Genomic DNA, 15,276 nt, shown 5'->3' on the forward strand with positions numbered 1-15,276 from the left:
GTGTGTGTGTGTGTGTGTGTGTGTATTATGAAAGACAAATACAGAGTGTGGGTGTTTGCATGAGCATGCGCCTGCAAGCCTCACTGTACGGTAATGGTAATAAATGTAGTTGTGGGGATAATGCATGCGTTGTGCCCGCTCATTAAACCAGACTGTGTGCAAATGTGGGCACACAGGGAGGGAAAAAAAGGGGGAGGGAGAGAGAAAGAGAGGCAGTTTGCCTCGCCTGCCTGTCTGCCACACCCGGCCCTCTTGCTTCCTCCTCCTGCCTCCATCCCCTTCTCTCCCTCCATCTCTCTCTCTCTCTCTCTCTCTCACACACACACACACAAACACACACACACACACTCCTCCTCCTCCTCTGCTCTTCCAGTCTATCTGCTGGTGTTTCCATGAGAACAGAGAGCGCTGGGTATCGGTGGGGGGTGGGTGGGTTGGTGGTGCGGGTGACGTGTCCTAAGAGCACAGTGTGTGTGTGTGTGTGTGTTTGTGTGTGTGCACGCATGCACAATCATCACTGCTCTCTTTCACACGTCTCTCCTGGCAAGAGCTGCTCCCGGCTGTGCCAGAAAACATGCTTTTGGCATCGCCGTGGCAATTTGGACACAGAGCTCACAGGCTCATAACACTAATCAGAGACCCAGAGAGTGTATAACACGCAGTATGAGAGGGAGCCTGAGCAATCAGAGGAGGCGACTTGCATTTGGGAGCTGCTTCTTCTTCTTCCTCCTCATCTTCTTCTTCTTTTAAGGCACCTCCCTATGAGTGTGTGGAAGGGGAGGGGATAAAACAGAGGGGTAGTGGTTGTAATGAGAGAAACAAAAATAAAGCACAATTTCCAAAAAAAAGCAAAGCAAAAAACTGGAGGTATCCAGTCAATCATTAAGCAAGAGCCTTTTTAGGGTGGGGTCGCAGTTTTTGATGGAGCCAGGCTGAAAGAGGAGAGGAGGGGGAGGAGGAGGAGGCTGGGTGAGAAGATGTAGAAGAGAGGAGCGCTGATCTAAAAGAGGTGGGGGGGTTCATCACTATGAGCAAGAAGAGGAGGAGGAGGAAGGGGAGGAGGAGGAGGAGGGGGATAGTGTGAAGGGAAGAGGGGAGGGGAGGAGAGAGGGATGAGAGAGCGTGGGGAAGGGAGGGGTTTAAAGGGTGGGCTTGTAGTCATTGTCAGGCTGCGAGTAAGAGCGAGAGAAAGAGAGAGAGAGGTGCGCTCAGGCAGACCGACTGAAGAGCGTGTGTGTGCAAACTGGGATGAGTAAATGCACTGGGCGGCTTAGCTGTTGATACAGCCAGAGAGAAAGAGAGAGAGAGAGAGAGTGTGTGTGCACGAAAGCGAGCGAGCGAGAGAGAGAGAGAGAGAGCGCGAGAGTGAGAGAGGGTGAGAGAGAAGAAGTGAAAGGGAGAAAAAAGGGAAGAAAGAAGCAGAGAAGAAAAAGGGAGGATACAACAACTACAACTATGCTGTGCTGCATAAGAAGAACCAAACCGGTAAACTGCTCTGATTTGCTTTATCAATATTCTCTGCTCTTTCATCTGACAAAATGCTGCATCTCAACTCTGAACTTTGTGACTGTTGGTTTGTAGGATCAGGTTGCTTGAGGAGGGATTAGACAAAATGTTGGTGTAATTTCCTTTGACTCGGGGTCTGGCCTGTCTTTATAGAAGTCTATATCCACAGAGCCCAGACACGCCTAGTTAATGTGATTATCCCGCATGAATGGATGTTGCCACAATGCCTCTCAGACCTCACACTGTACTTGCGGAGAGGTGCAAGACTGTAACTCGATCTCGGGCAGCTGGGCATTCCCTCATATTGATCAGGCACTTGAAAAAGTGAAAGATTATTGAAAGGCGCTTGATAGATTCTGTATTGTCTCTGCTATTAAAGCAGAAACATTCCCTCATTTATTCAGGAGCTCCACTGAACTCAGCATAATCCACCATTGTTAATGACGATTCCTATTAATTGGGGCCAACCTATGTGCTCTTAATTGATGCCTTAAACGGGGGTCTTAGTATCTTTTATACTTCTGTTATCTTGAGCCCAAATGGGTGACACTGGAAAGTAAATTTCCACAGAGAGGAAAAAAAGGGCGGGGTACGGATTGAGTGAGCAGCACCATCATGTCAGTGGCCTCGGGGGAATACAATGGGAATAAATGAGTCTAAATGGATTATCATAGCCCTCCAGCTTTATAAGTGGATGCTGTCAATGGAGGGTACTATGAAGTGTGCACTCGTTTAAAGGGTGTGAAAGGGTGGTGTTGGGTAGTTCATAATAACCCATGGCTATTCTCACTGGCAGAGAATGGTTTAAAAAAAAGGTGTTGCATGGAAGCGGGTGGGTCTGGACAGTGGAGAGGAGGGTGGCACTCTCCTGTGCTTCAGTCTGCTGTATCTCAGCAGCTATCATGGTGGTTTTGTGTGTGATCAGGGCCGGTTCCCTGCTGCTATCTCAAACTGAGTATGATTTTATCGGACTCGCATCACTCTGGATTCTGATGGCACTTGATTGCTTCTTAAATGTTAGTCTGGATGAGTCATATTAGCTCTGGCAGGGAGGAGAGGGAGAGAGAGGAAGCAAGGCTTGCCAGTTGAAAGACATGCACGAAGAGCAGGATGCAGAGAGGCAGGCAGGCAGGCAGGCAGGCAGGCAGGCAGGCAGGCAGGCAAGCAGGCAGGGAGAGAACAAGCGGCAGGGTGGAGTGTAGCTGGTGCACATGGAGGTAGATTGGGGGGATGCAAGAGGAGGTAGAGAGTGAAGGGAACCTGGTGGGCAGAGAAATAGAGATAAAAAAAAAATATTGAGGCAGGGAGGGAGGTTGCAAGGTATGGGGGAAGGTAGGGAGAGGCAGGCATGCAGTAAAGCAGAAAGGCAAAGAGGGAACGAAACTGGAGGTGTGGCTACAACCAGCAGGAATTGTGGTGGTGACATAGTGAGGGATGATGGTTGGAGGAGGTGAGCAGGCGCAAAGGTGAGACAGATCAAAGAAAAGGAAGCCGGTGCGCGGCACACTGCAGCCATGTGGGTGAGGCACCGGCTTTTCCCACAGAATGCTGTCGCTGCCGGGCGCGTCTCGTCACGGAAAAATATCCTCCCGGCCCACAGGCACTTATCCTCCTGCTCCTGCTTTTGAGGCACAGAAGCATAAATGAATCCAGACAGACTCTGTGGTCTTCACGGATGGATGAGCAAAGAGCTTGGTTTTCTGCTTTAAACATGGCAATATTGCTGTGGGTCCTGCCATTGTGGAGTGTTAAGTGCTGTTGCAACATCTCTGTATGGGAGTGGCTACTAGCATTTGATTTAAGTCTCCTCATTAGCCCCAGCCCTTAGCTTTATCTTTAGTTTCATGCAGTTCAAGAACAAAATTCACCACCACAGAAGTTAGTTGCCTCAGAGTCTGGGGAAAGATCAAGGATCAGGTTCAGGCCCATCTAAGGTCCTGGTCCTTCTCCAGCACCAGGCCTACCCAAAGCTGCCACATTCCCCATAAAGCAGGACTTCAATTCCCAGCAATATGTGCTGCTTTCCAACTCCGCCCCAACTCCATCCCCAGCACCAGGACCGTATCTGCCTGTCCTGTCTAGCTCAAAGACGGCCACCTCCTCTCATACCGTTGCTCCCCGTGCACCCAAAGCCCCTTTCCTCAGAGCCTAGCTTCAGCCAGAGCACCAGCCACAGCCCTTATTTCCAGTTCTTGCCTCCACCAAACCCCACCTTGTCTAACCCTGTAGCCCCTTTCCTCAAGCTCCTCTCCACCTCCACTTGCCCCTTTCCTCGTCCCCACTTTCTCTTTCCCCATCCCCTCCCCGGCCCCTCTGAGATCAGTGGCGATTGTGGAGCCTTTGTTCGAGGAGAGAGTCGGCGTAATTGAATTAAAGGCAGCTCCAGAAGATGTAATGACGCTGGCATATGGCCGCTTATTAGTTGCTTCGGAGCATCTTTTCCCGGGCTGTCGTAAAAGAAACAGTGCATCCTTTAACATCGCTCATCAATTCACCGTCAAAGGACAGAGAGAGAGAGGGAGATGGCGAGCGGGGGCTGAGGCAGTCACCACCTGAGCCCCCCTCTCCTCATCTGCAGGAGATAGCTGGCTAAAAGGGTGTGGTGCTCTGCTGTGTCTGTATGTGTGTGCGAGAGAGAGACTGAGTGGGTAGCAGTTTGCTCAGTGAGGAAGAGAGTGAAAGACGACAGAAAGAGAAAGAAGGGAGAGGGAGATATTCAGCCCTTGTAGACAGCAGCCAGTCTTTGCTCTTTGGTGTCTGGATGGTTCCTGCAGAAAAGCAGACAGCCATTGAAATCCTGCTGGATTTTTTAGGAGAGAGGTGTCATTGCAGGAAGTACTGTATGTGTGCCACCAGCAGGGTGGCTAATATTATCTCCTGCCTGCTTGGGAATAGTCTTAATAAGTAACAAATGTTTAGGGAGTTTTTCCATTATACTTAAATTGGTACTGGTAATACTATATCTTATTTAATGTACACAAATCTCCATTAATTACACATTAAAGGGACTTAGCACTTGTTGGGTTTGTGATGAAAAGGCCTCTGCAAAGCAATGTTCTGCAAGTCCACCATTATCAATGCAAATTTTACCTTTGATATTTCGCTCCCCTCTTGCTAGCATTCGATCCCAGGCTGGGCGGAGCGGTGAGGTGAAAATGGAGTCCCCCGCTTGAATGGATCAGAATTAAAAAAGAAAAAAAGCCCTTCATGATTATATGCACGCCTGGCTGTGCATTAGCGTGAGCAGTGGTTCTGTGCTAATTCAACCAGCCTAAACCTCACCACTCCACTGTGTCTTCCCCTGTTTCACCTCCCTTCTCCTGATCCCCCCACCCCCCCGAAGCACGTCCCTAATGGCACTGGCAATGAGGCAGTGGGAAGGTGGTGGACTGTTACTGTTTGTCACCATTGGGGGATGGTGTGTGTGTATGTATGTGTGTGTGTGTGTGGAGGGGGTTATGGATCTGTCGGTAAAGCCACTGACTCTTGGGTGTGGTTCTCACTATGGCCGGTGCCCACCCAAGGACAGAGACAGACAGGGAGAGAGCACAGACTGCAGCTGATAGGCAAAGACACATCCAGACGTCAGACAATGTACTGAACACATTTTAGCACAGTCATTTATTACCTTTACTGACAGGAAAGACAGAGACGTTTGTCCTCCGGCGAATGACACTTCTTGTATATAGATAAATTAACCTGTGAGCCGCTGTACATTTAGATTCTGAACATGAAGATGGCAGCCATTATTTGTCACCTACATATGCTGAAGTGTCCTACAGCAAGCTTTTAATGGTGTTATATTATGCTGCTACTATAATTGCAGGAGAGTTGGATATTCTGCTTTATAATCATGCAAGAGAGGTACTTTTATATTGCAAACGTTACACTTTTTGCTGGATAATAAAAACTATTTTCAGTGTAGTGTATCTATGGCAACCAGAAAGACCATGCTCCAAGAGGAAGCACTGCGGGCTAATTGTAATAACCTATTTGATTAAACTGATAATGCAAATATGTTGTCTCACTGCAAATGAATGAAGGAAGAGTTTAAACGGTCACAGAGCCTTGGTGTGAAGGCTTAAAGGGAGTGTACCTTGTACCTTTGGGAGGTGCTGCTGCTGTATTTATGAATGAAAATGTGTGCCGCACAGACACCGAGTGAAACAGCGCCTGCAGGAGGGTACGTGACCAGGGTTCAGTTAACAGTCAGAGTCTTGAAGAAGCGATTCTTGAAATATTTGCAGTAATGTTTCCGTTTAAATAATACGAGATTTTAATGTAGCCACTATCTTGGTCATTAACCACTAGTGCAATGTGTATTAAAGCATAATAAATTCGATATGACAGGTCAGTGCTGAATCTCATGGTCCATGGAAACTACAATTGTCAGAAAATCACAGCACAGCACTTCTGAGGGTGATGTGGAGACATATATCAATAATTCAAATGATGATGCTACAATTGTGGTCAAACCGTGATGGAGATCTCTCTTCTCCGCCTTCTTACACTGATATGAGATCACTTGGCATTGCTGGTATTTTATTACATTTGCACTCAAACACACCCATATCTCTAAAGTAAATGACATGCCATCCGTTCCAGAAATGATGTCATACCCCCATATTCCCAAACACCCTCATCCATCGCTTTCTCTCTCTCTTTGTCTGACTCACTGTATGTAGCCAGTTAGTAATTCTATTTAGAGTTAAGTGCTTCGGTCAATTTTTTGGCAATTGTAAGCACCCATGAGATCAGACATAATAAAACACACTGGAGACTAGCGTATTATTAAGAGCTGAGGGTGTGCCGATGCTGCTTTGTCTGTCCTTATAGTTGCTATCTGTTCTAATAGCAGGACACTTGATGAAGTTTATCTCCACACTTAATAGCTGCTTGTTAAGTAAACAGCTCTAGTTCAGATAAATCACTCTATGTGAGGAGGAGTGGAAAGTCCCTGAAAATCTACCATCGCTCTCACAGCCAGTGGTATCATGGTTTTTTTTTTTTTTTTTTTTTTTTTTTTAATTATGTGCACAATATTGTTTCAGTAAGGTGGTGTATATTAAGAATTGCAGGAAGGCCTGGGGCAGGATTTATACCCTGAACCCTGGGGATGGCATGTGAATAAAGGTGGAGGAGTTGAATATACCAACACAGCTGTACCTTGGCCTCTCTGCTCCAATATTGGACTGACACACTGACCCTGAATATGACATGTTGGTTTAGGCCCTCTGGCTCTTAAATCATGTCACACAGATGTGACTCTTCACGCAGGCAGCTGTCCAAGTCAAACCTCATATCCAATATAATGACACTATTAGAGACACAAGGTGTCAAGAAATAGGCTGATGGATGTCGCTACCGAGTCGCATCTTGAAAACCATTTTCCACTGAAATTCACTGACCAACCGTAAACAAGGTGCTACTGCTCAGTGGCACAGACCCGCAGCATTGATTCGTACACACACACACACACACACACACACACACACACACACACACACACACACACACACACACACACACACACACACACACACACACACACACACACACATAAAGCGCCCCCACCACCCCAGGCACCCCACTGCTACACCACACACAACCCCTCCTTAGCCATGCTGATTGCTCCACCTGATTTATGAGTTCCTATTGGCCTGCTCCCCTGAGGGGTCAGGTGCACTGCCAATCAGGGTGACATATAGTCTTTCATAGCACCAACCAGCAGACAGCGCCGTGATGAGTTAGCACTCTGGTTGTCAAGGTAACCTTTGATGGTTGGGAGGGGTATGGCAGTGAATGCTGAGGAGATTCTAGCAGGCAGCTCGTTCCCTAGCAGCCAGAGATGGAGCCGCCGTAGAAAGCTACTGTACCTAGAGACCAGAGATTGGCTCATTATTTTGGAGAGAGAGCCTCAGTTTTGAACGCTTACATTTTTTTCTGATTGCAATTCTAAGGATATCATTAGCAGTGAATGCAGGCAATATTAATGAATGTCATGGACAGGATCTGCGTTTAAGTTTCATTATTCATCTATTTCAGCACAGATGTCAAGAGGACAATGTCAACGTCATGCCCGGATCGAATAACCGCAACAAATGCCTAGAGTCATTTGTCGTGCCCTAAATCCTGATGTATTCGATTCATTATGTGGAGACAATCAACCCACACGTCTGTTATTCTTGTGATTCACAATGGCACTAAATCTCCTCTTTCCAGCACATGAAATGATAAAATGCTGTATTCATTATACTGTCAAACCAATAGCTGGCTCCTAACAAAGCCTTGATACCTGGAAGGATAAACACACTCAAAACCATTCAGATTCTGCAGTTTTCACATCTTTATCATTTGGCTAACTGATGCTGCACTGCCTGCATGCTTCTTTGACAATTTGTGTTTGCTTCATGTTGCTTATTCACATTCATTTAAGGTGCACATTTAAAGCTTTTGATTGGTTCTAGCTTGGCTATAAATATTTTAGCTTGATTTGTTTGCCTATTCATTTTGAATGTACTGATTCATTTTGTTTGCCACTTTCAGTGCTCATCATTCATTCCTTTATTTGATTTGATTTCTTTTCATTAGATTTATATGACTCATAGCACAACCCACTATTTGATGGACAGCTACTGTATGGATCCGGTTACTGAAGGTAATATCATGGAACCCCTTTCAATATTACATTCTGTACTGTCCTATTCTTAACCCTGCTCCTCATCCACTCCTACACTTTTACTCAATTCCAAACCAGTCCTGACACCCTTACCCACTTTCCCAGTCTATAAGTAATGGTTATAAATAGATCTATACATAAACCACCTCTTGTAGCATACACTTTTTTTCTTTTTCTGACTTCTGACCTTTCAACTCATGACATATTGTGCCAATCTTTGGTAGGATTCTAATCCCAAATAGAAGTATGCCAGCATGATATTTTGAGGCGATCATCCTCAAGCTACATACCCCCATAGTAGAGGTATTCTTTGCAAGTTGGCACAATGGCTTACAGTAGATGTTAATCTGCTGTATTTTTCCTTGGCTACCAGGTAGAGAAAAATGAGGAGGCAGACCAGAAGATTGAACAGGATGGCACTACCAACAAACCCGAGGACAAGGCTCACAAGGCTGCCACCAAAATACAGGCCAGCTTCCGTGGACACATAACTCGGAAAAAGATGAAAGATGGAGAGGAAGAGAAGGAGGGAGACAGTCCTGCTGCTGCAGAGGAGGCAACAGAGGGAGGAGAGGAGGCAAAGAAAGCGGAGGGAGAGGAGGCACCTGCAAAGGAGGAGGAAGCTGCAGGAGAGGAGGCTAAGAAGGAGGAGGAGACGAGCCAAGCCAAAAGCCCAGTGGCAGACAAGCCAGCTAACTCTCCGGCAGCTGCTGCTGCCTCTCCTGCGGGCGCAGCGACGTCTCCCGTAGCAGCAGCACCCGCTGCTGCCTCTCCTACGGCCGCCACAGCTCCCTCTGAGCCCCAGAAAGAGGAGCCAAAGGCGGAGGAGAAAGCTGAGGAGAAGCCCAAAGAGGTGGAGGCAGCCAAGAGTCCCACCACAGCCACAGCTGAGGAAAAGAAGGAGGAGGAGAGTGAAGAGAAAAAGGAGGAGGCCAGACAAGCCGATGTGCCTGCTGCTGTCAGCCCGACAGCTGAGAAGGAGGAGCCTAACCAAACAAAAGATAAACAAGGTATGCAGATTATACTAAAGCTTCTAACATCTATTCATTACAGAAGGATTCATTAAGAAACTCATTACATAAACAGCACTTGCCCAATACGAGTAGACCACTAAGGTAGCACGTACAGGAAGCTCTCAAGCTCTCTGAATCAAACACTTACATGCATGACTTTGCGAGGGCACTGAGTTCAAAGACAAAAATAATTCCAGACACACTCAACAATCAAGAGGCAATTACTTACTGTAAATACTAATAAAGAAGAATAGGTATGCTTTCCCGTAGTCTGCTTGGCAGACACCACAGGAAATAACTGCTTGTTGAGTCTTTGGGATTTAAAGCTGTTTGGCAGTGCTCCACCATTCACTGGTTAACACAGAGACACAGCTCAATATTAGATTAGACAGCCTTGTATCAGCCTGTGCAAGATGGAAACTCCATACCAATGAGGCGGAGATCGGGATAAAAACGCAGGGTTGGAAATGATTAGCATTGGTGAAGAATGATGTTGTACAGTGGGCCAGTGATGCCATCATGTTGTAAGCCATAAAGGTTCATAAATGTCTCAGATGGATTCATATGAATTTCATGATGCCAAGACCAATATGCTACAGTCATTTATTCAACTTTAACCACAAAGAGCGATGAAAATGGATGACTCCAATAAGTCCTTTTCACACATCACAGCACATCAATATTTGATAATGTTGTTATTAGCTAAGTAAATCACTATTTATTGTCCAATTAGTGGAAACATATACCTGAGACGGAACACGAAGGCCATGAAATTACATTATAACATAAACTCTCATAACATACAGTGCTTGACATGATCTCATATTTCTGGTCCAAGGACTCTCAGACTGGGTCAGACAGGTAGTTAATGGAGCATGCTCAGTCTCGAGTAGGCGGGGGTGTGAGGTGGGAAACACACACACACACACACACACACACACACACACACACACACACACACACACACACACACACACACACACACACACACACACACACACACACACCAACTGGAGAACTACAAGGAAACTAGGTCACCTAGGCAGCACTGTCTCCCTGTTGTCATAGTTACCACCTCGATGGGATGGCTGGCCTGCATGGAGCAGAGCAGGGATAACAGGTGCTCTGATTTCAATGAATGATTAATGATCCCTACTGGTCACGATCTACACTGGGGACGTCTGTCACAAACAAACACTACTTAACAAAGAACTGCTAATTAAAAAATTCACTGCTGGCCACAATCTGTTTTACCAACTGAACTGACTCCGAGAGAAAATTAATATTTATAACTAAGTCACTTGGTTAAGGTTTGTCAGTGCACAGACTGGAGTCATATGCACAAGGACGCCAGGTACCCTGATCTGACTGAATAATTTATGAGGCTGTTGGGCTATGATCCAGATTGTCCACCAAGGGCAGTCCATGTCACCGGCTTCACTTAGTTACATTTGAGCAAGTTGTTAAGCATGATGACATAGCACTGCATAATCATACATAATACTAATTCATTTCACTTATATGGCACCTTAAATGCAGCTCAAAATGCAGACAACTTACACTGCAATTAAAATATTAAAATACATTTAGAAAAAAATAGATAATAATAACATGAAAAACAACAATCATTATCTTCCAAAAATTGTAATCTTCTATGATTGGGCCCTTGTGGACATAATCAAGAAATGGCAGCGGAGCGGTAACAACAGATTCTAGATGAAAGCAAGGCTGAAAAGGAGAGGTTTTCTTGCTTTAATACCTCGATTGATATCGGTGCCTTCAGATTCAGATTACTGCAGTTTGGGTCCAAAACTACAGAAAGCAGCTTCACCATGAGGGATCTACAAGGGACACATCTCTGCATCATATCGCATAATCAGGGGCCATAAATACAGTTATAGACAGGTACAAGAATCTTAAAGTCTATCCTAAAACTAACTGGGAGACAGAGCTGGGACTTAATGCTTACATGTAATAAAAGCATGTGCAAGCTTCTCTGATAGAAGTCATATGCAGCTGTAAAGATAGTTCAGGTGTAAATGCTGAAAATATGTGGTTTTGTCACTTCAATACTGCACTTTTTCAGTACTGTAAGCACATTTCTTCTTAGTCCTTTTGGACCTATAACAAGGATGTATATAAATTAGCTTGAGGAAATTTTAAGTAATTGAGAAATTGAGAAATTCGAGGCAATAAAGAGGGCTCAGGGGAACGGGATCAACAGCCATATAGTGTTTGGTGTCATCTGCATAGCAGTAAAATCAACAGTGCACTTATGGAGGATGACCCCTAGTGGTAAAAGGATGAAAAGTAGTGGACCCAGAACAAAACCTTGGGCCACTCTGTGTGGACTGTCTTTTCTTTGTTATGAGAGGCTTTGAACTGAGGCATCCTTATGTTAAAAACAAGGAAACAACGCCTTCATTCAGCTCTACTTTATATTTGAGTTAGAAGTTTCTCAGCAAACTATGTGTCATCCTCTCATTAACATTGTTTACTGAAAACTGTGAAATAAGTGGGCAGAGTCAGCAAACCATGACAAAGATCACCAGACTTTGGGCTATTTCCCCCCTCATCTCCAATTCTTATTTGAAATGCATCAGCAAAACTAAAACCAGCATTTTAGTCATTTATATCAGCAGAGTAGATAACTGAGGTGGCACTGATGTCAGAATACCAGAAATGATAGGCTGAGGCTCTGTGAAATTGCATTTTCATCACACAGTTCAGTGGCTACAGAGAGAAAGACATTTTCAAGTCTGTCATACTGGCTAACAAGCTAATTACCTCTTACCTGGAAGATCATGCTGTCTTGAGTCACACACACACACACACACACACACACACACACACACACACACACACACACACACACACACACACACACACACACACACACACACACACACACACATTCTCACACACAAGCACTAACAGACGTGATCGCCCCACTTCTCCACTTCTCTCTCCCTGCCTCGCCCTCGCAGACACTCACACACATACACACATGCCCACACACATGCACTCCATCACCCTAATCTCCAATGCAATGATGTCATTCTCTGATGTCTCCTCTTTCTGTGAAAAGAGTATGAGATCATCATGGTGTGACATCACTGCTCTCAGGGCACTTGAAAAATGGGTTTGGTCAGAAACAATAAAATGAAGCTCCCAAAATCATTGTAGCTCGTATACTGTGTGACAAGTTCTTAAGAGGAAATGATTAATTTTTACTGTCGATTTTATAGACAATAGATATAATAACAATACGAATTTCTTACCAGTGAAACAACATACAGCACAGAATAAAAAACACAACTAAAAACTTGAGGCATCACAGCAATGCTACTCAACGTACTTGCTTAGTAATGCATGAGTGATGTATCATGGATCATTATTCAGCAGTATGCACCTGTTAGTAAGCCACCACTGGATGCTATTGCAGTGCAGTAGACTGTGGGCGTCACGCAGTATCAGATGTGACAGGCTGAGATGCTGCTGTTAGCGTTGTGATGTCAGTTCAAATGCTTCATGAGTCCATTAGGAGCACTCTCTTCCTTTATTATTTACATGGCCAATATGGGATTTCAGACATTAGGTTGCAGCCTCTGACTGACATGCTCGCAGTTTTAGTAGAGTTGACATCTTGTCAAAAACATGGAATGACATAGTTCTGTACTGTTTTCCAGAAGTACCCACTTTTTCACGATCTTTGAATATTACCTTACCACTTTTTACAGAGAGAGCCATCTGAGATGAAATATTTCAAACATCAAAAGTAGCAGCTGATCTTTGATGCTCAGTATCTCAGAAGACCCAGATGGGGCTGTATTATTCCACCCTCACAATGTAAAACTTCCTCTCCAAAGGCTAATTTTCTCCCCTCCTCTCTTCACTCTCCAACCCACCTCTTATCTATCGTGTCCCCCCCCCCCTGAACACCCTTACATCTCATTTTCCTCCTCTCGCTGTGCCTCTTTACCCTTCATCCTCCTTCCCTCCCTCCACCCAGATGCTGTAGAGGAGTCTAAAGCAGAGGAGGCCACCCCGGCAGATGCAGCGGCGGAGGCCACCGAGTCCAAGGATGACTAAGGCAAAGTCTAACCTAAAGAAAGCAGAATTAAGAGTATGAAGAATAACACAAAAACAAAAATCTTAAAAGGTTGCTCTCTGCCTTCCCAATGTGAAGGCAGTCCGTTTCTATTTGTTTGTCATTTTTTGTGTGGCAATGATTTTCTCATGTTGGGGGAGTTTCCAGCGTGAAGTTTTTTGGCTCAAGCTAATAATATGAGGAAGTGATGATGATGATGATGATGATGCTGTTGTTGATTATGAAAAATGATTGTTACCTTAATGATGATGATGATGATGATGATGTGGAGGAGGAGGTGGAGGAAGAGGATTTGATTTGGTACATCTTCACTATCTATTCTACGTGAATCAGTGGTGGATTGAACGCTCCCAACTGGATATTTCCACATTTAAAATGCATTGTGAATGCACCATACTGTATTTGCATTGCAATGCACTTTCTTTAAACACATTTTGCGAATAAAATCTGTACTTCTGCAAATGCACGCACAAAAACAAGCTGGTTTTAAAATGCAACTCTAGTTTTCAACACAGTGCAAATGTATTGAGAACACAGCAAAATAGGTAATGTACTGACACATCGGATGGAGAATAGAATGTATTATTAAATGTGTCAAATTTCCAGTTGGGCAGCTTTATCCTGAATCCAAAGCCCACATATAGGACAAGACTATTACTCTCTCTCTATTCTGCTTGAGTCATTCAAGCTTGGTTTACACCCCTTTTACACCCCTTTTACAAACTCTCTGTTTACTCACATATACAGTAAAGGACCTGTTGCTATTTAAATGACATGATCATATAATAAACTATAGAAATCAGCTATAGTATTGATGTAACTGGCTCTTACATGACGATTTGTGTGCTGCCAACCAAACGTGAGAACAGTAGCATGAACCATCGAACCAGATGCATGATGGGAACTCTCCCTCTGAGAGGAACTTTTTCGCAGTCACAAAAACTTAAGAGGTGTGGCGGCTTCTTTTTGATGTCTTTGGTGTTGTTATGACAGTTTATATGAATTGGAAAAATACTCTTGCACTGATGTTACGAAAAAAAAGTAAAAAAATCAAACAAATGAGCAAAACAAAAAATACTTTTCCCATGTTCCAGTGAGTGCAATGTCCAGTTTCAACCTTATCAAGGAGTTCAAACTTGTGAGAAAAAAATATGAAAAACATAAAAATGGTTTCAATGTCTGTTTTCAAAATAAAGCAAATGTGCCAATTACCATCATAAACTGTGGAGTTTGTTTAAAGTCCATGTTAACATGATGCTGGTACTTCAGATAGTAAATCCGGGGCCAAGACTGACTATTCTCACATTCACCTCCTAAAGGTGGAAAGCACAGTTTTAAAGAGATGCCTTTACAAGCATGTGCACATACACTGAGAAGCAGGAGATCTTGTGACCAGCAGTTAAACCTTGGAAATAAAATTTTAAATGAGGGAGAATGATACTTGAACTTTTTTGTGGCAAAGTCATATCAGACACAAATTATTATTCAAAGCAAAGTATTTTATACACATCTTAAAACATGCCTGGAGGGGATCTTTAAGCTAGTTTTACCAGTGCAGCCAGTGTCTCTGGATATGTACAGTTATGGTATATATAAAATCTGACATCTACTTTCGCCGCCCGCGTTTTCCCAACTGATGTGGAGGTTTGTGCTGGAAACAGTGCAGCTACAGGCTTGTTTTTCTAACCTTTGACACTGCTGCATTTCCTGTTTGTCTTCAGAGTCAGAGGCTAATAATGATGCAGAATAATGAGTTTGTGTTCTCATCCTGCCAAATACTGACACAGTGCAGGCATAATTTGGTTTATTGTGACACCTTGTGGTGAAACGTTTTACTGCAGCAAGTCCCACAGCAAAGTGGTGTGATATGGAGCCTGTGCCATTCTGCCATTCATGTGTGTCCATATGTTGAGATGATAACACCAATCTTACCTTTCATCATTGGCGCAAAAAAAGTGAAACTGGAA

General features: G+C 44.3%; 1 protein-coding gene across 1 annotated transcript; it reads left to right on the plus strand.

Annotated features, from left to right (window-relative positions):
* The first annotated feature begins 1,146 nt into the window (after nt 1-1,146).
* On the plus strand, nt 1,147-14,530 carry gap43 (growth associated protein 43). The gene is made up of 3 exons (XM_070969896.1): nt 1,147-1,485; nt 8,559-9,195; nt 13,211-14,530. Exons 1-3 carry the CDS (start codon nt 1,456-1,458, stop codon nt 13,288-13,290), a joined length of 747 nt encoding a protein of 248 aa, XP_070825997.1. The 5' UTR covers nt 1,147-1,455; the 3' UTR covers nt 13,291-14,530.
* The last annotated feature ends 746 nt before the right edge of the window (nt 14,531-15,276 follow it).

This window comes from Chaetodon trifascialis, chromosome 9 (assembly GCF_039877785.1).
Source record: "Chaetodon trifascialis isolate fChaTrf1 chromosome 9, fChaTrf1.hap1, whole genome shotgun sequence".
In the NCBI taxonomy this organism is placed as follows: domain Eukaryota; kingdom Metazoa; phylum Chordata; class Actinopteri; order Chaetodontiformes; family Chaetodontidae; genus Chaetodon; species Chaetodon trifascialis.

Excerpts from the sequence above, each read along its gene's own strand:
- gap43 (XM_070969896.1), top strand. The coding sequence starts at position 1,456 with ATGCTGTGCTGCATAAGAAGAACCAAACCG. Across the intron at positions 1,486-8,558 it reads GCATAAGAAGAACCAAACCG|GTAGAGAAAAATGAGGAGGC; the intron begins GTAAACTGCTCT and ends CTTGGCTACCAG. Across the intron at positions 9,196-13,210 it reads CCAAACAAAAGATAAACAAG|ATGCTGTAGAGGAGTCTAAA; the intron begins GTATGCAGATTA and ends CCCTCCACCCAG.